Source organism: Melanaphis sacchari, unplaced genomic scaffold (genome assembly GCF_002803265.2).
Source record: "Melanaphis sacchari strain LSU unplaced genomic scaffold, SCAv2.0 Contig8_pilon_pilon, whole genome shotgun sequence".
NCBI classification, from domain to species: Eukaryota; Metazoa; Arthropoda; class Insecta; order Hemiptera; family Aphididae; genus Melanaphis; species Melanaphis sacchari.
This window is the reverse complement of record NW_020271635.1, coordinates 2,126,228-2,149,141: the sequence shown is the minus strand read 5'-3', so window position 1 is coordinate 2,149,141 and position 22,914 is coordinate 2,126,228. Positions and strand designations below refer to the sequence as shown.

At 28.8% G+C, this 22,914-nt stretch overlaps 4 protein-coding genes across 11 annotated transcripts; 2 read left to right on the top strand and 2 right to left on the bottom strand.

The window, feature by feature from the left end:
- Positions 1-1,697: 1,697 nt before the first annotated feature.
- On the top strand, positions 1,698-5,693 carry LOC112602640 (ubiquitin-like modifier-activating enzyme 1). The gene is made up of 2 exons (XM_025350827.1): positions 1,698-5,555; positions 5,678-5,693. The coding sequence occupies exon 1, from the start codon at positions 2,418-2,420 to the stop codon at positions 5,550-5,552; it is 3,135 nt and encodes a 1,044-aa protein (XP_025206612.1). The 5' UTR covers positions 1,698-2,417; the 3' UTR covers positions 5,553-5,555; positions 5,678-5,693.
- Positions 5,694-7,338: 1,645 nt separating this feature from the next.
- On the bottom strand, positions 7,339-9,032 carry LOC112602639 (39S ribosomal protein L19, mitochondrial). The gene is made up of 6 exons (XM_025350825.1): positions 8,814-9,032; positions 8,503-8,751; positions 8,042-8,176; positions 7,788-7,975; positions 7,569-7,717; positions 7,339-7,506 (listed from the first exon to the last, which is right to left on the bottom strand). The coding sequence occupies exons 1-6, from the start codon at positions 8,863-8,865 to the stop codon at positions 7,377-7,379; spliced, it is 903 nt and encodes a 300-aa protein (XP_025206610.1). The 5' UTR covers positions 8,866-9,032; the 3' UTR covers positions 7,339-7,376.
- A 153-nt stretch (positions 9,033-9,185) lies between these two features.
- On the top strand, positions 9,186-17,162 carry LOC112602637 (serine/arginine repetitive matrix protein 2). Of its 5 annotated transcripts, none has more exons than XM_025350821.1 (10): positions 9,186-9,438; positions 9,667-9,908; positions 9,993-10,094; positions 10,501-10,533; positions 11,798-12,034; positions 12,144-12,206; positions 13,248-13,322; positions 13,829-14,896; positions 15,026-15,562; positions 16,743-17,162. In XM_025350821.1, the coding sequence occupies exons 2-10, from the start codon at positions 9,670-9,672 to the stop codon at positions 16,849-16,851; spliced, it is 2,463 nt and encodes an 820-aa protein (XP_025206606.1). In that variant the 5' UTR covers positions 9,186-9,438; positions 9,667-9,669; the 3' UTR covers positions 16,852-17,162. The 5 variants fall into 5 exon arrangements, with proteins under 5 accessions (XP_025206606.1, XP_025206605.1, XP_025206609.1 ...); XM_025350820.1 differs by having other exon boundaries at positions 9,186-9,554; XM_025350824.1 differs by lacking the exon at positions 16,743-17,162 and adding an exon at positions 16,615-16,654 and having other exon boundaries at positions 9,186-9,554.
- A 780-nt stretch (positions 17,163-17,942) lies between these two features.
- LOC112602513 (malectin-A) lies at positions 17,943-20,553 on the bottom strand. Of its 4 annotated transcripts, none has more exons than XM_025350607.1 (5): positions 20,457-20,553; positions 19,406-20,132; positions 19,148-19,330; positions 18,290-18,347; positions 17,943-18,215 (listed from the first exon to the last, which is right to left on the bottom strand). In XM_025350607.1, the coding sequence occupies exons 2-5, from the start codon at positions 19,763-19,765 to the stop codon at positions 17,977-17,979; spliced, it is 840 nt and encodes a 279-aa protein (XP_025206392.1). In that variant the 5' UTR covers positions 19,766-20,132; positions 20,457-20,553; the 3' UTR covers positions 17,943-17,976. The 4 variants fall into 4 exon arrangements, with proteins under 4 accessions (XP_025206392.1, XP_025206395.1, XP_025206393.1 ...); XM_025350610.1 differs by having other exon boundaries at positions 19,406-20,009; positions 20,457-20,547; XM_025350608.1 differs by having other exon boundaries at positions 19,406-20,144; positions 20,457-20,544.
- Between the last annotated feature and the right edge of the window lie 2,361 nt (positions 20,554-22,914).

The window sequence follows — 22,914 nt, the reverse complement described above, 5'->3', positions numbered from 1 at the left end:
AATTTTAATCAATAGCTTATTTATTTAAGTTAATTATTCGTTTATAAGTATTTAGTTTTGACTTTTATCTAAATTTAAATTAAAAATGTCTTTCAAAAACATATTTCGTTCATATAATTTGAATATTAAATATCAAATTTTGATATGAACTATATATTTGTATTATTAGTTCAGTGTTGTACCATAGCTAAATTTAGTTAGATAAGTTTATCTAGATACCATATCTAGATAGAACACTCGTATCTATTATCTTATCCAGATAAATTGTATAATTGGTATCTCACTGCCATCTAAGATGAAAACTACATCATCTAAACCGGGCCTCCACATACAATCTCGGGTCCCTGACTAAATATTTGTTCGGGCTCTTTATAAAACTTCCAAAAATATAATTTACCATCTATATATATATAACAATTTTTGTTTTTTAATTATACCAATTCGAAATCAATATTCATTATCAAGGCGAGACAACATCTGTCGGGTCAGCTAGTAAATTATAAAAAATTAAAAAATCAAGATTTATAAGCATTTCAACATTAAGTAAGTCAGTTTTCGAAGTTGATTTTAAAAGATTAGTAATAGAAAGACGACCCTTTACTTCTTTATCATCTTATTCTAATTTTTTTCTGCATTTCAGAGCACCTGATTTATGCTTATACAGTTATACATTATTTAATAAATTATTATATGTACAAAGAATGCAATACAGTTATTATATTATAATAATAAAAACTAAAAAGACACAAATAAATTCATGGATTCGACTGATTGAATGACTGAGTGTATTACTGATTAAATCTAGCTTAAAAGCTAGAATGTCAAATATTAAAATTTAATATAAGATAATAACTAATAATAATATAATATCGCTTACAAGCGGTTATAGACGCAAATTGCAACCACGATAATTTCTAGGTAATCAATGGTTAACTATCATTAATCAATGACTATATATTTCATAAAATGTTATTTTACAATCTTATTTATTATTTAATATAAAATATTAAGTATTACTACTAAAATTTTAAAAATTTCAAATACATTTTTTAAACGGATCCACGGGCCCTTAAAATAGCCGGACCCTAGTACTCAAGGTCCATTAGCCCCTCCCCCTTGTGGGGGCCCATATCTAGCTAGTATCTACTTTAGTAGTTAAGTGATTCAATATTGATCTACTTTTCAAAAAGATTTGGTAAAAAGTTAGGGAAGAATACGTTTTACGTAGGACTTATTTTTGGTAGGATCAATTATGTCACTATGTTATAATTTAAAATTAAATAACTGTAGAAACTTACTCTATAATCGTGATTATTTGCAAAAATTCATAAAATGTATTTAATATTTAACCACGGTAAAGTATCAATCAGACTAATAACTAATAGATAATTAAAAGGTGTCAGAACTTATGTTTAGAAATCCAAGACTTTGTAAGAATTTTATGTCATATTACGCAATATTTTGTAAGCTTGTAAAGTATTAAGAAATAATATAATATTAGTACAATACTACAATAATGTTTTGATTCAATTTTTGAAAAGCGCACACGTCGCCGCAGTGTTGCCACATATTGATCTACGTAATCGCAACCGCAGCTACCAAATACAGCTGATTCGATAACAACTGCGGTCCGTACTCCTTGCTTTGAGGGCCACTGTCGGCTGTCGGTAGGAGTGTAAAACTTTATCCTACGACTGTAACAGGCCGTGTGATTGGTCGTGAGACGCGGGCTCGACGACGAAGACCAGCTCAACTCGTTTCCTTTGTACTGGTAGGTAAGCAACTACAGACGCCGGTGTTGACCGATAACCCGAACGCTTCGACAGTGGATGCCATTGGTTAAACGTTCTCTCCGACCCTCTCTGCACTCATCACTGAATGATTCAGTCACTCTATGGTGAGCATACTTTTTACTCCACTCGTCGCTCACCACTGTTTCATAAAGTGCTATCTGTCTCGCTCATTCCGATCGTCTATCCACTCCATCATTGATGTTGCAGCAGCACCACCACCGCCGCAGCCATCAAAGTTATAGAGTACAGAATTCGCTATCGCCGGTTACTATACTAAAGTGATTAAATCAATTATAATAATTCAATTAAGTAGTATATTTTAATATTAATTAATCTATTATTGTTATTCGTCGTCGGGCATTCCACGGTAATATAGTTAAATAATAATAATATAACGTTATATCAATTGCCGTTCGCCGTCGCTCAATCGTCGTTATTATCGCGTCGATTTTTTTTGTTTTATTCCCCCCCGACATTGTACACAATCGTGAGTGAAAATTTTATTGGATTCTCGTTTTCTCGTAACTCATTGCGACATCAGTGCGCGTTTACCGTTATCGTCGTTGCCGTATTAATAACAACATCAAAGGCCGTGCACTCCACGATTAGTTTTTGTATTGTCCGATGTCTGGTGCTGAAGTACTAGACACTACCTGTGAATTGCCGGCCAAGAAGCGTAAACTGGCTTCCGGTGAATCGTCTACAGTGACCATCGACTCAGCACCTAGAAATCAGGTAAAAATGTCGAATAACGGCGTAGAAGAGATTGATGAGGGTCTATACTCAAGGCAGCTGTACGTATTGGGCCACGAAGCTATGCGCAAGATGGCCACTTCTGATGTGCTGATCAGCGGGCTCGGTGGCTTAGGCGTCGAAGTCGCCAAGAATGTTATACTCGGCGGAGTTAAGTCAGTTACACTGCATGATTCTGTTGTATGCACCTACAGTGACTTATCGTCGCAGTTCTATCTAACCGAAAGTGATATCGGCAAGAATAGGGCTGAAATAAGTTGCCCTAAGTTAGGTGAGCTAAATTCCTATGTGCCTGTTAAGGCATACACCGGAATTTTGTCTGAATCGTATCTCAAACAATTTAAAGTTGTCGTTTTGACTGAGACAACATTAGACGAACAGTTGCGTATATCAGAAATAACACATCAGAATGATATTGCTTTAATAGTTGGTGATACGAGGGGTGTATTTGCTCAAGTTTTCTGCGACTTTGGTGAAGATTTTACTGTAATTGATACAACGGGTGAAAATCCAATTTCGGTTATGGTTGCTGGTGTTACCAAAGAAGAACAAGGAGTTGTTACTTGTTTGGATGAGTCTCGACATGGTTTCGAAGATGGAGATTATGTAACTTTTCAAGAAGTACAAGGTATGACTGAAATAAATGGCTGTAAACCAAAAAAAATTACAGTCTTAGGACCATATACATTTAGTATTGGGGATACTACATCTTATTCCGATTATGTTAAAGGTGGTATTGCTACTCAAGTGAAAATGCCTAAAAAATTAAATTTCAAATCATTGAAAAATTCAATAGTTGAACCAGAATATCTTATTTCTGATTTTGGTAAATTTGATAGACCTTCTCAATTACATTTAGCATTTATGACATTTCACAAGTTTGTCTCAGTTAATGGTCGTTTACCAATTCCTTGGAGTTCTGATGACGCAGATGAATTTCTAAAATTAACCAAAAATGTAAATACTGATTCCATCGAACTTGATGTTAATCTAATAAAACGATTTTCAAAAGTCTGTGCCGGTAATATTAATCCAATGACATCATTTATTGGTGGTATTGTTGCTCAAGAAGTCATGAAATCGTGTTCTGGTAAATTTAGTCCAATATTTCAATGGCTTTACTTTGATGCTACTGAATCTTTACCAGAAGAAGTTACAGAAGAAGATGCCAAACCTATTGGTAATCGTTATGATGGTCAAGTCTCCATTTATGGACGAAAATTCCAGTCTGCTTTGGGAAATTTGAAATATTTTGTTGTAGGTGCTGGAGCTATTGGATGTGAATTGTTGAAAAACTTTGCAATTATGGGTGTTGGGTGTGGCAATGGTAAAATTTACGTCACTGATATGGATTTAATTGAAAAGTCTAATTTAAATAGACAGTTTTTGTTTAGAGCTCAAGATGTTCAAACATCAAAATCTGAAACGGCTGCTAAAGCAATAAAACGTATGAATCCTCATGTGAATGTTGAACCACAAACAAATAGGGTCTGTCCAGAAACAGAGCCAGTTTATAATGATACCTTTTTTGAAAATTTGGATGGCGTAGCTAATGCTTTGGACAATGTTGATGCCCGTATATATATGGACAGACGTTGTGTTTTCTATAAAAAACCACTTTTAGAGTCTGGAACTTTGGGTACAAAGGGTAATACTCAAGTTGTAATACCAAACTTGACAGAATCTTATAGCACTTCTCAAGATCCTCCAGAAAAAAGCATACCAATCTGTACTCTTAAAAATTTTCCCAATGCTATTGAACATACATTACAGTGGGCTAGAGATCTGTTTGAAGGGCTTTACAAACAAACACCAGAAAATGTTAAACAATTTTTAGAGGACCCTACATTTGTTGATCGTACAAATCGTTTACCTGGACTTCAACCCGTTGAGATTATGGATTCTGTTAGAGCATCAGTTGCAGAACGCCCTAAAAATGTTGATGATTGTATTGAGTGGGCTAGAAAGCATTTTGAAGATCAATTTACAAATCAAATCAAACAACTTTTGTTCAATTTTCCACCAGATCAAACAACATCTAGTGGTCAACCATTTTGGTCAGGACCCAAGCGTTGTCCAAAACCTATCATATTTGATGTAAATAATTCATTACATCTGGATTATATTTTGACAGCAGCCAATTTAAGAGCAGAAACATATAATATTAATCAGATTAGGGATCGCGTTTATGTTGCCAATGTTGTATCTTCGGTTAAAGTTCCTGAGTTTGTCCCAAAATCTGGTGTAAGAATAGCTGAAAATGATTCACAGATAACTAATGGATCATCAAATTATGACCAAAGTAAACTAAATAAAATTCAAAAAGATTTACCACCAGCAGACTCTCTAAAAAATCTTAAAATCGTTCCTTTAGAATTTGAAAAAGATGATGATGATAACTTACATATTGATTTTATTGTAGCAGCATCAAATTTAAGAGCTACAAATTATGGTATTCAACCTGCTGATAGACATCGAAGTAAACTCATTGCTGGTAAAATTATCCCAGCAATTGCTACAACAACATCTGTTGTTGCTGGTCTTGTTTGTCAGGAATTCATTAAATTAGCTCAGGGATTGAAAGATTTGGAAAAGTTCAAAAATGGTTTTGTGAATTTAGCTTTACCATTCTTTGGTTTTTCTGAACCTTTATTAGCACCAAAATCTAAATATTATGATATTGAATGGACTTTGTGGGATCGTTTTGAAGTGGAAGGTGAACTTACGTTAAATGAATTCTTAAATTACTTCAAAGATAAACATGCACTAGAAATCACTATGCTCTCTCAAGGAGTTTGTATGTTGTATTCATTTTTTATGCCTAAAGCAAAGAGAGAAGAGCGTATCAATACTAAAATGTCTGAAATTGTACGCAATGTTTCCAAGAAAAGGATTGAACCACATGTAAAATCATTAGTTTTCGAAATATGCTGCAACAACACTAATGGTGATGATGTTGAAGTACCTTATGTCAAATACAATTTGCCATCAGATTTCCAATATTAAAAGGTATGTCAAATATTCTCTAAAAAAAAAAAACACTTAATTCCATTATTAATTAATTATGTTATTTTGAAGAATTGTAAATTTGTGTAGTCTAATATATTATGTTATTTTTATTTTTGTTTCAGTTTATATGATAATGAAAAAAAAAATTGAAGAAAATATTGGTAATCACCATCCAATTCAGTACATTTTTGGTACCTAATAATTCTTATTTCTTTTTATAATTTAAAATTCAATGTGTGTTTTTTTTTTATATATATTAATTATTATATTAAAAATATGAGATAAGTTTATATATTTATCTTCAATAATTAAAACAAATATATATACTTTTTTCTAACTCGGGTGTTCTGTCTAACTATAGAAATAAATATTTATATTAAAAATAGAAGAAATGTGATTTTTTTTTTGATCTTGCCTTTTTAAAATAAATAATATTTAACAGATACATTTTAAATTAAAAAAAAAAAAAATATATTAGTCATGTATTAAGTTTGATCCAAAATAAAGTAAATTTTAAAACAAATGTTTATTTTTACAGACGAAATGCAGTACCTTATAAGTATATTTTAAGATACAAACACATGAAATACATATACTCGTGTTACCTAAAATACTAATATAAAATGTTTTCAATTATAACCATTAATTACTAATATTGTATTTATATTTTTTCAATAATATAAGCATTGAATGAAGACTATTCTAAAATATTCATATGCACTAGAAAACTATAACTGTTAAACTTCAAATTCATAATTTTATTTACCTCTTTAAATTTTATGTGATTATTTATATAGAATAGTCAAATTTGAGATTTATGAATATATATCAGATATTATTTTTTGTTATTTATAATTAACTTGGAAATTATTTAAGAAATATATCAGTGGATTCATGTTCTGTATAATCTGATAATAAATTATTGTATTGCTAAAATTAAGTAGCATAATACAATATTTTATTTTCATTTTATCAAGTGAATACTAATCATATTTATTAGTGTAAAATAGTTATGAGTGTTATGACTTAACAGTAATTTGGTGATAATATAATTTGGAATAAGATCTTAAAAGCTCAAGATACATTAAAAAATTTTAATTTTCTAGGTTTTAAAATATTAAATGACTACCAAAGAAAGTTAAAATTTTTATAAAGAATATTTACTGATTAAAATGCTTACTTAATAAAATTTTATTTTTGTAGTTGAAGGAAGTTGAACATTTGAACAAATAAAGTGTGTTTAATCAAATGAACAAATACATTGTCATCTATAGAAAATTTGAAATTAATATGAATATTCTTTAATTTATATTTTTATTTGTGTAAGTGAATCATGCAAAAATATAGTATTTATGATACTTATGTAATTTCAATTTTGTGTTTATAATGATTATATATATATATGGTTTAAAATAATTAAATTACTAATATCTAATTTAAGATTTTATTCCATACCTATAGAAAAATGGTTAGGAATTTTGTTTTTATAATTTATACAATATAATATAAACTTAAATTCTAAAATTTGACAAGATTGTAGGCAATTTATTTTTTTTTTATGAATAATTTATTTTGTAAGGCAATTGTCAATATTACTTGGCTATAGAGTGAAAACAGGTGTACCGATTTTGAGTTAAATCATCTGTATCACAAATATTTTATTGATTTAAACATAAATACTAAAAAATATGGAAGAGGCTCAACTATCAAGTGAAAAAATATTTTGTTATATGATTAGATCACAAATATATATATATTTATAATTAAAAAAAAATCCTTTATTTAGATATAATTGTATTGTACATTTCAAAAATTATTATTCTATACATTTTTGGTGGGCTTGACAAAAACTTTTTTTCGTTTCAGTTTCTTGCGCATTACTTCAACTTCATGCAACTCTGAATAAACTTCAGCAAATATTTCTTTTTGCTCTTCCTCTGGTATTGTTTTCCTAAAACACAAGATTATATTGAAAATATATAGTGAATAATACAAGTAGAGAATTTAATTTACCTGTATTGTTTCATTAAGTCGTATTTCTCCCAAGGTGTTGCTAATTCTTTAGCTCTTTCATAAAATCTTTCTTCTAGCCCTAAATCAGCTAATCCTTTCATATCTTTTCTTTCCCATCTAGCACGCCAAGGTCTGGGTTTTAACTTAACCTAAAAAAAAAAAAAATTAAATATTAGATTTTGAAAGTTAATTATTTTAATTGTTAATTATTAATTTTACCATTAGAGGATTCACAGGTACAGGCATTCCTTCAGGTAAATATTCAGCTTCCATATTTTCATCAAATGTGCTGTATTCATTAGGTGCGTCTCTCAAGTATAGCAACTCGTCATCAAGACGCTTTTCTAAACGTAGAACTTCAATCTTTTGTATTGTTGGATCATACAGTTGATATTTCATTTCTGTACCTATATAGATAATTTAAACTGGGCTTCAGTATAATTTAAAAAACCATATTTGTCATATTCACTTACCAATATGCTTAATTACATTTCTAAGGGTAAAATTAGCTCTAAGGCCACATCCTAAACGTTGTATACATATACCCACAAAACGAGTAGCTTTATTGGGAGCATGTGGATTAGATGATGAAACAGCCATAATGGACCCTATAACAAAAATAAATAATTTAAATAATATATATATTAATGTAAATGACATCTAAAATGTTTTAATAATAAGCTAAAATAGAATTTTTCAAATCATAATCTAATCATTGATAAATCAATAATTTAATATTTGTTATGTAATATATTAAATATGATTTGAAATAAAAACAATTAGTCTTAAAATGAAGAGGTAAAAATTACTCTTTTTTGACTATTTTCAACACTTTATTTATAAATAAAATTAAGTATCAATTAGTACATTTGTAAGATTTTTTTAAGAAAAGAAATAGTCATATACCGTCATTAAACAGACATCTTATACATACCAACATAAAATTCGGGTATATCGATATGTTTTCTCCTCTGTATCATGTCCATGCGTTCTAATTTTTCTCGTAAAGAGTTTCTCCATTCAATTTTAGGATCGGGTAAAAACTCTGGATATATAAATCTAGAGTTGGATGGGACAACTGATTTCCTTTCAGATTTAATTTGTTTTTCAGAAGCAGATTCATTAGGGGATTGTTGGACATCAGGTTGTGGGGCATTGCTGGATGATCTAGATACCCGAAACACTGTTAAAAAAATATTTGTTAATCTTTACTGTGTAAAACTATATGGAAATTATGAATATTACCTGGTGCAAAACCACACTGAACTTTGTGAAAGTTTAAATTTCTCAACAACATATTGAACTAAATATTTTATAGGACAGTTCACGTTCTCATTTCATAGCGATTTGTAGACGAATCGATTTATTGTATAAATGTTTCAAAACACTTCAACAATCCGCAGTAAATAGTAATGGTCAATGGAAAACTTTCATCCGGTGTCGTGAAAATTATCGCTATCAAATATTTTGTATATTATCAGTTTTTGTGATAAGACAAGACGACTGGTGCCTAACCCTAAAATATTAAACTTCTACCATAGTCTACCATGTTCATGGTACAGCGGTCGCAGGAGATAGGAGCAGTGAGCTAGTTTACATAGTTTATAGCACAGCACAGAATAAAATTACACAATATTGTAACGAGTAAATCGTTTCGTTTATTCGTTGGTCGTATAGGTATATGGTATAAGTTTGTTATAGCTTCAGTCAGCAGTGAACACCCTTACCAACGTAATGGTTCGGTAATTCGTTAGTCGGTACTACGTTATCAAAAATCAGTCAGCAATTTATGTTCTATGACATCGTCTTCGAAAAACTTTTAAACATCAGCGCTAGTGGAGCTTGTGTGGCGGTATTGTGATCGTATGAGGTATGATGATGCGCGTGTGGAACAACATTACTATTGTTAATTGTGTTTACTCTAGTTATTATTATTATTGCTCGATAGAAGTGTTATTACCCAATACCCATTAAGCGTCTGTGATAGTGAGTACTGTTAAGTGACGCTGTACATGTTGTGCCGCACTAATAAGTGCTGGTCGTACGTCTCTTCTAGTCAATTTCTCTAAATCATTTGCGATTTGTTGGTTTTTCGCAGACGATGTACAACGGAATCGGCTTGGCAACAGCCCGCGGTTCGGGTACCAACGGTTATGTACAGCGGAATTGGGCGGCCGTGAAAAAAGTCAAAGATCATACGTCATTCAAGACCGAAGAGGAGTTGGCCAAAATAGATTCTGCCGCCAACCGTCAACCCAATCAGGAGCTGTTGGATCACGATCGTAAGCGAAAGGTCGAGCTGAAATGTATTGAACTCGAACAGTCTTTGGAAGACCAAGGGTATGTATTATTCAACAAATATTGTCTTGGTATTATTCAATTATCTAAGTATTCTTTGTCATTTGTTAAATGTTTTTTTCACAGTTTTTCCCAAGATGAAATTATCAAAAAAATTAATACTTTTAGAGTTACGTTATTGGGCAAACAAAAGAATACGACTGAATATGATGAATGTGGTAGACCTATGTAAGTATAAATTATTACATAATGTAGATGTAAATTATTGTCTTAATCATATATACCTATTTTTTAAATTTTGGTATAATACATTAGCTTAAAAATTAATTTGTTTATACAAATTACTATATCTAAACATTAGTTTCTGATGTTAGATCTTTTAAATTATATTTATTGAACATTTTTATTACACGATAAAAGGTGTTAGTGTTTTAGTAACATGAAATTATTAATCATATAGATTTAATTATTGTCAAATTTTATTTTATTCTGTATATATACAATTTTATCAACATTTTTTTATGATTCATATTCATTGATTGATATAATTATTATTCATTTGTAAATCATTAATTTTTATAAGTATTTTTTGAAATTACAATTTTTGCTTTATAAATTTAATAATTTTATCTAGATTATTCTACAAAAAAAATAACTACAAATTCAGGTACCTATTTTATTTATTTATTTTTACTTATTTGCTTAATAAGATTCTTTTAATTTAAAATTTGTATTTTATGGTCAAATTATTATTAAATAAAATAAATTTATTTGTAAATAAATAATGTAATATGTAATCACTGCATATAAAGGGAAGTTATTCCACTAACATTGCAACCCTGTTTGGATCAATACTACAATCCACCCCTCTTCACCATCAAAGCACCACCCATTGGTAAACAGTGTATGAGTCACTATATATATTTATATATATATATGTGTTTTTTTTTCATAAATTGTGTGTATGTGTTTATTTTGGTTTGAGTTTTATAATGAGTGAAATTAGCATTAAGTAATAAAATATTTTAAAGTAACTATGTAAATCATGAAGGAACCACATTATAAGCCACCATGATCTGATCAAAATTAAATACATAACTATGTCTTCCAAAATTTACATGTGATATTAGTATTTAAATAATACATTGAGTCTTCCATTTATTAATTTAATTAATATTAATCAAGTCTTCCAAATATTTAAAATTGTGATTAGATTTAACTTAATATTTATTATATTTTAATTAAATTTATTTATATTATTTTAATAACAATAAAATGTCTACCCCAAATAATGTTGAACAACAGTGTTTTAAACGGGTATGGAAAAAAACTCTTAAATCTGTATATAAAAATCCTACAAATGATATGATTATGGCTGAAACGAAATCTATTCAACAAGTCAATGTTAATCTCAAGAAAAAAAAGTCTAGAAGACGACGGAAAAAAAAAAATAAGCAAAAAATTTGTGATTGTTACATGGATAGAACAAATTGTATGAATGGTTCAGTATCAACTTTAAATCCAAATGGTTCATTATATTTTCATCATGTACCTTGGAACTGTCTGAATACAGTTTACATTAATGGAATGCAATTCGCGAATATTAATAGCTTAAAATCATTTCTAAGGTATTTTTATGTAAAGGATATAACATTTTATTTATTGTTAATTGAGATTTGTACTTTACAGAATTTTAAGTTATTTATAAGTGTTAATAGATATCTAACATGAAGTGATTGTTAAATACAAGTAATTTTGTAAGTAACATAATTACTTGTATTTAGGTAACATATTTAATATAATGGGAATCTAATTGAATGTGGGTATACCATATTTTTTCTGTTAGGTTTTGAAAATTATGTTTATTTATTTTAAAATTGTTTTCTATATAGTCTTACTATGAAATAATTTATAGTTATTTTTTTTTTCAGTGTTAGGGATACTCATCAATTTGCCGATGAGCAGTTAAAAAAGAATGCAAGACTAAGAGATGCTTTTGGTATATCAGAATTTTTTATTGAAGGCTCTAGCTTAGACCCAGAAAGAAAAATAAAAGAAGCGGCTCTGGCCCAGTTAAAGGCATTGCAGGTGGATCAAGCACTTGAGCAAACACAAACGAATGAAGACACCTCAACAAATAAAGACAGCAGTATAGCAAACGAATTACAGTAAGAGTTATACTTTTCTTACCTAAACTAATATTTTATAAAATGTAGAACATTTATAAATTTATAATAGACGTGTACACTAATTTATTCATTTTATTTTTCATTTAAGGTTTAAAAGTCCTAAGCACAAAAAACGAAAGAAGAAGAAGTCAAAATCTCATAAAAGTGATAAGTATGTTTGAGACATTAATTTTACAATTACTAATCAGAATATTTTGTTTGATTTATGGAAAAGTATAAAATATATTTGCCACTAAGCTGATGATCAAAGATTTAATTTGATCTTGTTTATGTAATAGTGTTTTTATCTAATTTTAGTTTAGAAGAACTACAATTGTCTAAGTATACCTTTGATCATCATTTTATAGAAAGTAGCTTTATGCATTTTATGATACACTTAGATGTATGAAGTGAAAACTATTTGTTTAATTAGGCAATTTGTTGATTACCTGTTTAGTTAAACTGATTAAAGGATATTAAACTAAATAGTGGTAAGTTATTATGTTTTCCATACAATAATTTTTGTTTTGGTGTGATTTTCCATACAGTATTGTATTTTGCTATACTTACATAAATTCTAAAAAAATTTTTATTTTAACAATATTCATTTTTTAATAAATAATAAATAAAATAAATAAATTATATGATACAATTATCTAGGCTATTTAACAATTCATTATTATATTTTATTGAAATATTTTTAAAAATATTTTCTAATTAATTATTATTGTTTTATTTTGTTATATTCACCAAATAATATGTAGTTTAAATAATATAAACAAAATTCAAGATTTTTGCTTGTCATTTTTAAATAATTAATATGTTAAAACAAATACATTTTATATTCACATTTTTTATCCCTCATTTAGTTTTTAATTATTGAAATAAATATAGAAAACTATATTATTTTAAATTATTATTTATAAATATCAAATATTCATCTATACATTTATGATATTATTGAGATTAAATTAACAATTTTTTGGTCTTTGGTAAATCTAAAAATATTTCAAATTAATTTTCAGTGCATTGAACGAATTAAACTTAATTAATAATGTTAATATTCGTTTATATTAATCTTTCAGAAAAATGGCAGGATAATGTTTTTATGAATATTTTACTTTTTTATTTTTTAATATTTGTAATTAAATAAATTTACACATTTCATTTAGTTGTCAATATTAAATAATTTATACATTTATTGTTGTTACAGAGATAAGGGAAGTGAAAAGAAAAAATCAAAAAAACATAAAAAGAAACATTACTCTTCATCTGAAGATAGTCCAAGGTAGTATTTTTTTTTTTAATAAGTTATACAAATTAATAATTTATAAATAATTAAAATTGTGCTTTTGCATATTTTTTAATTATTTGATATGATGCTTTTTTAGTACTTATTATTAAACATGTATCTAATGGCATTATACTTGTTTTAAATATTAATTCTTGGTATTCAATTGTCATATTAAGAGATTTAAAATCTTAATGGTAATAATTTTAGTTAAAAATATCTTGAAATTCGAGGATCAAAAATGTTAATGGCTTTTAATTTTCTAAAAATTCATAGATTAAATGTTTTTAGAATATTATGAATACAAAGTTAGTGAATACTGTTATAGCACTATAAATTAAAGTTGTAATTTTGGTATGATGGAAATTTTATAAATATCAATTTTAAAAATGTTAAATAATTTAACAATTTACTTCTAGATTTATAATTTTAGATTATTTTTTCGGTTTATTTCTTTATTTGAATCTTATATTTTAATGATGACATTTTCTTTTTATTTTTAGAACTGATGAAGTAAAATCCAACAAGACTTTGTCTCAAGAAAAATCTAAGTATGATGATGATAAATCTAATAAAATAACCGAAACTAAAAAAAAAAATGAGTCTGAAAATAATCATAAAAAATATACAAAAGACAATGATACGAAAGAAATAGAATTCAAGTATAAGAGTGATCGAGAGGATTACCGTAAAAAAGATTCTAAACTAGAAAGTTCTAAAAACTTGAAAAAAGATAAAATAACTGAAGAACTCAATAAGCCAAAGTCTAAAGACATTGTTAATGATTCTAAGAAACAAGAAAATTCTCCTAGACATAAAACACCAATAAAAGAACGTGATCGTGATAGAGAAAAAGATTATGATAAATATTCTTATAAACAACATAGAAATCGTGATGACATTAAATCAAGTAAAGAAAAATATGATAAGAAATCTGATAAAGCAGACTCAAAATACAATTCTAAGAAAAGGAATTCGAGAACTCCTACTAAAGAATTGAAGAAAAAATCATTTAAACCTGATAAATTGACTTGCATTTCTGCTGATAGTGATAGTGACAAGTCATGTTATACACCACCTCCCAAGGGTTTAAATGCTAAATTGAGTCAAACAAAAAACAATGAAGAAAAAAATTTAAAGAGTACCAAGTATACTTTTTCATTGCGTGAAGATAGTGAAGATCGTTTAGTTGTAACCAAGCCTAATGGAAGTAATAGCGATTTGAAATCAGCATTACAAAATAGTGAAAACCAACATAAGAAATCTGAAACACGAAAAACAAATGATCGAATAGATCAAGTATTTTTAGATTCAAGTACAAGTGAAAACGGTGGATTAGAAGAAGATATTGATTTGAATATAATTAAAGAAATTACTACCGAGAAAATTAAAAAAGTATTTGAATTACACGAAAAACAAGAACAAGCACTGCTTCTTCTGAAAAAAAAACTAATGGAGAAAAAACGTAAAGTTAGGACTTCTTCCAGTTCAAGTGAGAGCTCGGATGAAGAACCTGTTAAAAAAAAAAGTGTCAAACGGAAACATGTTAAAGAATCGTCTTCTAGTAACAGGTTTGTAAAAAATTTCCTTTTCATAAAAATCTACTATAGATTTATTTAATATTTAACTAAGAAGTAATTCATTTTTTTGAATGTGGTTTCTTTAAAATAATTAATTTTAGTAACTTGATTTGTTCACAGTGATGTAAATACTAGAAAAAAGTCCAAGCGTTCACGCTCTAGTAGCAGTAGTAGCAGTGCAAGTGACACAAGTGTTGATCATCATAAGTCATTAAAGCGATCTAAAAATAAATATTCTAAGAAAAAATCATTTGTTTCACGTCGCCGTACCAAAGATAGTACATCTCGATCTCGATCTCGATCAGTGTCAGTTAGCTCAAATGAACGGTTACGTAAGAAACGGATTTCGTCAAGTGAAGAATCAAGTCCTAGGCGTAAACACAAATCATCCAAACGCAAACGTTCATCCCGAAGACAAAGGAGCAGTGATAGTAGTTGTAGCACTAGATCATCACCATCTTACTCAAACAAAAGGCGTTACAGTTCAAGTCGTTCACGTTCAACTAGTATTTCATCAAGCAGTCATTACTCCCGAAGTTCTAGTTCAAGTCAGGACTCAAGCAGTTCTAGGTCTAGCCGTAGTTCAAAGTCTCGATCTGCATCTATACCTAGGCGACGGGGGTCGCCTAGTTTTTTGGATCGAAGACGAATTACAAGGTAAATTTTAATGTTGTGTGTGTTCTATACCTCCTATTTCATTTTTAAATTAAATATATCTTGAGTTAAACAATTCCATAAAATGTTTGTTTAAACTATATAAAACATAATATGTTTACATTTTTTATTTACTCAAATTCTCAAACAAAATAGTAAAATTATGTTCCTATCTCATTTTAAATTATGCTCAAATCACGATTTGGATGATGAGACTGGAACACAGGTATCAGGCTATCAGTTTATGTATTTTGTATAAATATTGTCCAGTGTGTGTAAAATACAACCTTTTTGTAAATTTTTGGCAAGTCTTGATTATTATTTTACAAAAAATAAAGTAAAATTGAAAATTTAATCCAATTTAAATATTACCATGAGTAACTTAATTTTTGTGTTTATATTACATTTGATACTATAATAAATGATGAGCCATTAATTTATAAAAAAGTTATTTTTGCTAATTCAATATTACATTAGCAAAACAAATTTTATTTTGACTATTGATTATTTTTATTTTGCCACCCTTATGTGCTTTAATTGTCTTTTAATTATAACAATAATCATTATTTTTTTTTCCTAGTAGATTATAATTATGCATGTTCATGTAGATATAAATTACTATTATCTATGCAATAAAAAAAAATTGTGCGATTTGAATTTCTCCAAACAACTTTTACTGTGTTTTTATTTCTTTACCATTATAATTATTTATTTATTTTTTGATTGAATGTTTAAAATAAAAGAATTACTTGAATGCAAAATCGTACAATACAAACAAATAAACTATTTTGTTACGTTTTTGTTATTCAACACATTTTATTGTACATTACATTCTCACGTATCACTTGGAACAGTGTAGTAGATCGTCATGGACACTTTATTTAAAATATCGCTTGTAGGAAAAGCGAACATGTGAAAATCATTTGTGCACTTTCAATTGTAATATCAAGATACATCATACTTATGTTTTTGCTTTCAGATAAGTTATATGCATCATGGCTATATTATATTTTGTGTGATTTTATTTTTATTATTTTTTTTTTTTTTTTATTTAGATTTGTTAAGTTTTGATTTTTGGCAGTTTTTTTTGTTTACAAGCTGGTAAATATTGAAATTCCATTTTCATCAAATATTTTGAATTCTGCGATGAAATCTTCAATAATGGTTAAAAATTATTTTGTAGTGCGAGAAAAAGACCCATCCCATACACAAGACTAACGCCGTTTTCCACCAATTCTGATACGGATAGTGTCATCAGCGTGCACGACTCACCAATTGCTGAAAGCCACTAACTCAGATATTTTTCTTTGTATACTAACACAATTTGTTATAGTGCAATACTATTAGGCCAACATTTAATGGTTAAGTTATCTAACTCTAGTCAAATATTTGTGGAGTGTGAAATAATCACACTTCATAATTTGTTTTATTTTAATCTTCCTAGCAAACATGTGATCTTATTACTGACATTCCATGTAGGGATTGAAACTTACAAAATCTAGTCAAGTCTAAGTCATTCCTTTACGCCTTATAAATCTTTTAAAATCTTTGTGATATATTATTTTTGGCGGGAATAATACAATATTTTTCATGTTACCAATAATATGTTGTTCTATGTTATTATTTATTTATTTACTATATATATTTTTTTCATTTATATATATACAAAATTTGTATGTTTAAAATAATATTGTTCTGGTAATTTTCAAAGATGGACCAAAAGTACCGATGGCATTTAATTTTTTAAAAAATTTAATGCAAAATATCAATTTGCAATTGCTTAGAAATTAAATACTAATTTTATGTTTTATAATTTTTAAATTTTAATATATTTTATTATTTAATGAATTTGATAGAATAAAATATCTGTTTGTATTTATAACATAAACAATAACAAACAAGCAAATTAATAACAACCACCTAACTATTGCTTTATTACAAGTCACCATTTAACAAATTCAATTTTAGACAGTTATACAATTAATTTTCTCAATATTTGTAAAAATCTTATTGGGTTTATTGTTGTGATTTGATTGAATATATGTACAATAATAAAAACAGTTTTTTAAAACTAAAATAAATCCTTCCTCAATTTAAAATTTAAGCACAATATTAACAAATCTAATTGCTCAGTCCTTTGAAATATAAAAATGCTATCAAAAATTGTTTTCCAATAAACATTAATACCTAAAAGCAGATAATATAATGAAAAAATGTTTATGTACAACTGTAATAAAAATTGATAACAGTATTATACATAACCATAACAATTTTTTTGATGTGTGCAATTTATGTTTGTTTTTTTTTTAATAATATTAAAATATAAATGTATGAAAAAAAACTAAACAAAATGTAGTCTTGTAATGTAAAAAAAAGAAAAAAAGAGTAGTAAAAATATATATTTATTAAATAATTCTTCACAGTCTGCAAAGCAGAAGAAGTGCTCCAAAAAAAGCAATCAGTGCTCCAAATATTGGCATTAATTTCATGGAATTTACATCTTGTGGATCAGGCGCTCTAGGACCACTCGGATTTCTAGTGTGTTGTACCATTTTTATAGGATCCTTGTCACTAACAGATCCATCTTCTTCCACATCTACCTCATCATGTGGTTGTGGTTCAATATCAGAGTATAAATCTGGTAGTTTAGGTATATCTGAAAAAAATAAAAATATTAAAATGTACAAATTATACTCAATAGTACTAATACTAAAAACTATAGGTACCAACCTGAAATTCTGCCTTTGGCTACAAGTACTGCATTTACTTTAGGGTTATCTCTTTCACCCTAATATACAAATTACAATATAGTTATTAATAATAATAAATCATTAATTAAAAAAAAAAAATGTATCATTACTTAATACTACAATATTCACATTTAAAATTAATATAGTTTTATTGATTATGTATATATAGACGTATGTCTATGCTCAAGGTGTTTAAATATATTAGTGTTGTACAAATATGCAGTTATTTACAAAGTTTGCACCATCATTTATTATTCATGATTATAATATATACTTAATGTTTAATGTTTTATTTGCATATTTAAAACCTTTCATTTTCTGATGATAAATTATTAAAATACTATACAAATTGAAATTGTCATTAACTTTATTTTATAATTCTGGTAAAATCAAACAAATAATAATTAATAAACAATAAATTAAATGTATAATTGTTTTTTATGCAGTTAAACTAATACAAAATAATATACTCTCATTTTTTTTTGCTTTAAAACATAATTTTATATTTTTACAGCGTGCTCACTGAATATCATGATAACAGAATATATAATATTTACTTATTATTTGAATTCATTTTGTAAGTTATTTAGGATTTGGTTTAATTCATTTACTATGAAGTTATTTATAATAAAGTAATATGATATGACATTTTATTTGGAATTTGACAAAACTGCATCCCAGATTAGTCAATAAATTGTATAGATATGATACTCTATAGAAAGTATTGGATTAGATATGGATATAAAACGTCACCATACCTACCTAGTTTATCACGAAGCCATCTAATTCAAATTAAAAATAAAGTGGGTAGCTACTCAATTTTTCAAATAAATCATACTTTTAAAAAATCCACTCGAACGAGATTTCCTTTGATTATAGATATCTCTCCTCTCCAATATAACGTTGGGCCATCAACTGTGAATTCAATATACTCGTCATGAGCGGAACCAAATCCGACTTTGTCGTAGATATCCAACTGCGGTACCACCAAGTGTTGTTCGTTCAACACGACGTCAAACACCTGAAAAGAAAAATAAATGTCGTCGAAAACAGATATTACCGGTTTGATCGTTATAGGTGAGAATCACGGCAATACCTTTAAGCCACTATTGGTGAAGTACACCTCACTGAACTTGAGCACCATCACGTAGTCACCGTCCTGCATGATAGGTATGTCGTAGCCGAATGTGGTTTGCGAATACCTCTCGGTCTGGTACAAGATCTGGTCGTGCGGCTTGACCCGCTGTATGGACAGCTTCTTGCCATAGTCCGACTCTGTGCCGATCCGGTTGAAGTCCCTCTGGTACAGAATGCCGTAGCTGTCGACGTGTGCGTCGCCACCGGCGTTGACGGCGAAAATCACGTCCTCCTTATCCAGGCACTCGGACGGCGGGGCGCTGGCGCACAGGAGCAGGACGATCAGAGGCCACGCCATGTCGTAGCCGCCGGCCAACATTTTTGCGGACGATGCGATGAAACGCGGCTGACGGCTGTGTCGGTCGGTCAGGCGACGGTTGCGCGATCGGCGACACGGGCCATACTACACTACCGGTGATGTCGCGGGCGCCGGTTAATCGCACGCTATGGCCGCGGCTCGGGCGTACGACGTCATGCGACGGATTTTCGTTGACGTGTTTTCCGCTGGTAATCCATTTTTGCCAACTAATCCGATTTGAATCGCGCACGGTAATCGTGGTCCGCTGTTGTAATCATCAGTTGTAATCGCAATCCGAATGCCAAATCCGCGGTATCGTCGAACGACATTCCATGATAGAGTCACGGCTACAATACTAGTACTAGTACTACTACTGCTACTACTACTACTACTACTACTACTAATAATAATAATAATAATAATAACGATTATTATTATTGTCGTCGTACGATAGTCGATAGTTGTATATTATTATTATTATTACTAATAACGATTTTTATCAGAGCGCAGAAGACACGAGACGCCTTGATCAAGAGGTGAAGGAGGATGAGGAGGTGGATTGTTGAGGCTAAAGGAAAAACGGTATAAAAATTTAAAATTAATTAAATATTAACACATTAGGAACACGATATTGTAATATTATCTTACTGGATTACAGAATAATAATAATAATAATAATATAATATCATAATAAGATATAGTACTAACTTACGAGTATAATATCACCGTTCAAAGTGTTGACTACTGGATAGTGGATACTGGAGTCTGGAATACTGTAAATTAGACGATCGGCGATTGTTGACTGGTGGTTAGTGAGAAGTCTTATCAATTCTCCCCGAGATTGCTATAGGGTTTCCCATAAATACTTAGCTCCTTGAAAATAGATAATAATTCCCGCCATCGTTTAAATAACAATCGTAAACACATTTTGTTAAAATCTAATAGACTTCATTCACCCGACGGCCGACACTCATCATTCATCAACGTGGATAATCAACCAAATCAACTATAAAATTAAGTAACCCAAATTAAACCGAAACGGCTCTCTCGTCACCAAAACAGCAAAAAACATCTAACGTCTAAAACTAAACTTAAACCACGACTACTATAAGAGTACAAGACAATATCTTCCTAAAAATATTAATTGAATTATAATATTATACATTATTAATTTAGTATAATGTTTATCGTTCACTGTATTTAGAATATAAATTAGAGTGATATTACGTTGTAATCTACTCATCAACAAGGATACGAGGTAATAAAATGGTATTGTTTGAAAGTAAAACAAGTTTGTCGATCAGATTATTCGTTTTCTGAATAGTCGATGGTCATTAGTTCAAATGAAAAGAGTAAACGTTGCAAACGGTAAACTTTAGCAGTTGATCAAAATTCTAAATCTAAAATTCAAATACAGCCTACATGACGTATAACACATAATTCGTTTACGGCAGCACCATCTAGCAAACATAGTTATGGGCTGTTGATGTTGTTGTTCGTGCTGGCCGTGCTGCGATCAAAGTTTGTTAAGTCGGACGTAGATACCGCTGTGATCATTATCGTATATGAACGCGCCAGTCGACTGAATATAAATATACCGAATAGGATTCCACCCTTCACACAATATATCGACGTTACCGTCGAATGTAAATAGTAAATACGTAGTACTGACTATAAGTACGATTTAAGATTATAACTCATATTTTAGACCAAAGTAAATGGCTGAGTATTTATTAGAAATAATGTTACAACTACTTGAACTACTATTTATTACCAGCTACCAATGACGTGATTTTTATTTTTATATGTTTATCATCAGGTTTATTTCAGTAAAAGTACTTTAACTTTGATAGTAGTTTCTAGAAGTTAATTGAATTTAGTTAGTATGTTGGGAACTTGGGGTACTTTTCAAAACAATTGGGAAAACTAAAATAATTACGAAAAAACGGGAATATTACATAATACCAGTTTTTGACAAAATACAGCAATTTGTTATTCTGTTGAATTCAAAAATGATTAATCATATAGGCACTTTTAATTGTCACCAAATATATTATATTTACATACGTAAAGATTGTTTGAACATGAGACAATAATTCGGTTCTTTTGTGCTATAGATATTTATAATTATTTGTAATTTTCCATTCGTTATTTTATTGATATATTTTTTTTTAATCAAGTATACCCCATATAAGATTTTCATGTAAAAATTAAAAATACCAAAAATAGGTATAAGTCATATTTTTTTTTTTGATTAGAGTTTTAAGTTAGTGGAAAACCAATAATATTTGTAGGTACATCATTTTGTAGTTATGCATTCATACAGTTATTAATTAAAAATTAGTCTATACATTTTAAATTTTTAACCATTACATATGTTGTTTATTATTTTTATTTTGTTTTTAACAGTTAAATTTTCAAAATATTTAGACAAATTGTAAGTCAATTTATACCGTGATGCTATCATGAAACTGTCGTCTTTGACGACATTTACGATTTACTATTAATTTATAAGTTAAAAACATTGATATATGATAACTATGATATATTATTTTAACAATTAATTATTATACACGTAGACGATGTTTTTTCATAAATTAGTTTAACATACAGCATACTGTAGTAATAATATATATTATATATACTCGTATAACGTATTTAACAGAAAATATTGCTTAAATAGCTTTATAATTTTTATATTAACTATCCTTAAGAATGATGGAGATAAATTTAGTTCAGAATTGTATTAAGCCAGTCTTCACTTGTGACACGCTCGTTAAAACCTACAAATCTTACCCTCGTACAGTCTAAGCTACGAGTATTAAGTCGGTATTGTTTGCTAAAAGTGAAGTACGATGGCATACGTTTATCGTTTATCGTTTTATGTTTGTTTCTTTTAGATTTCATCGATCATTGATAAATAATATACAATTATATCTCAGTGATGCCCAGTCATAGAATTAGGACGTTGAATGAATGCAAAAAAATTTAACTCGATTGATGGTCGGAAACATTTCTATTACATTTAAACATACATAAAATATCTCAGTATCTCATTAAGGTCCCTGTTATAGCCGTTCGCATCTTCTGCACGTAAGACAGTTACACTTTTTTCTACCAAACTTTACTCCACCAACGGGTAACTCCCCACACGCATTGCGCATTGCGAC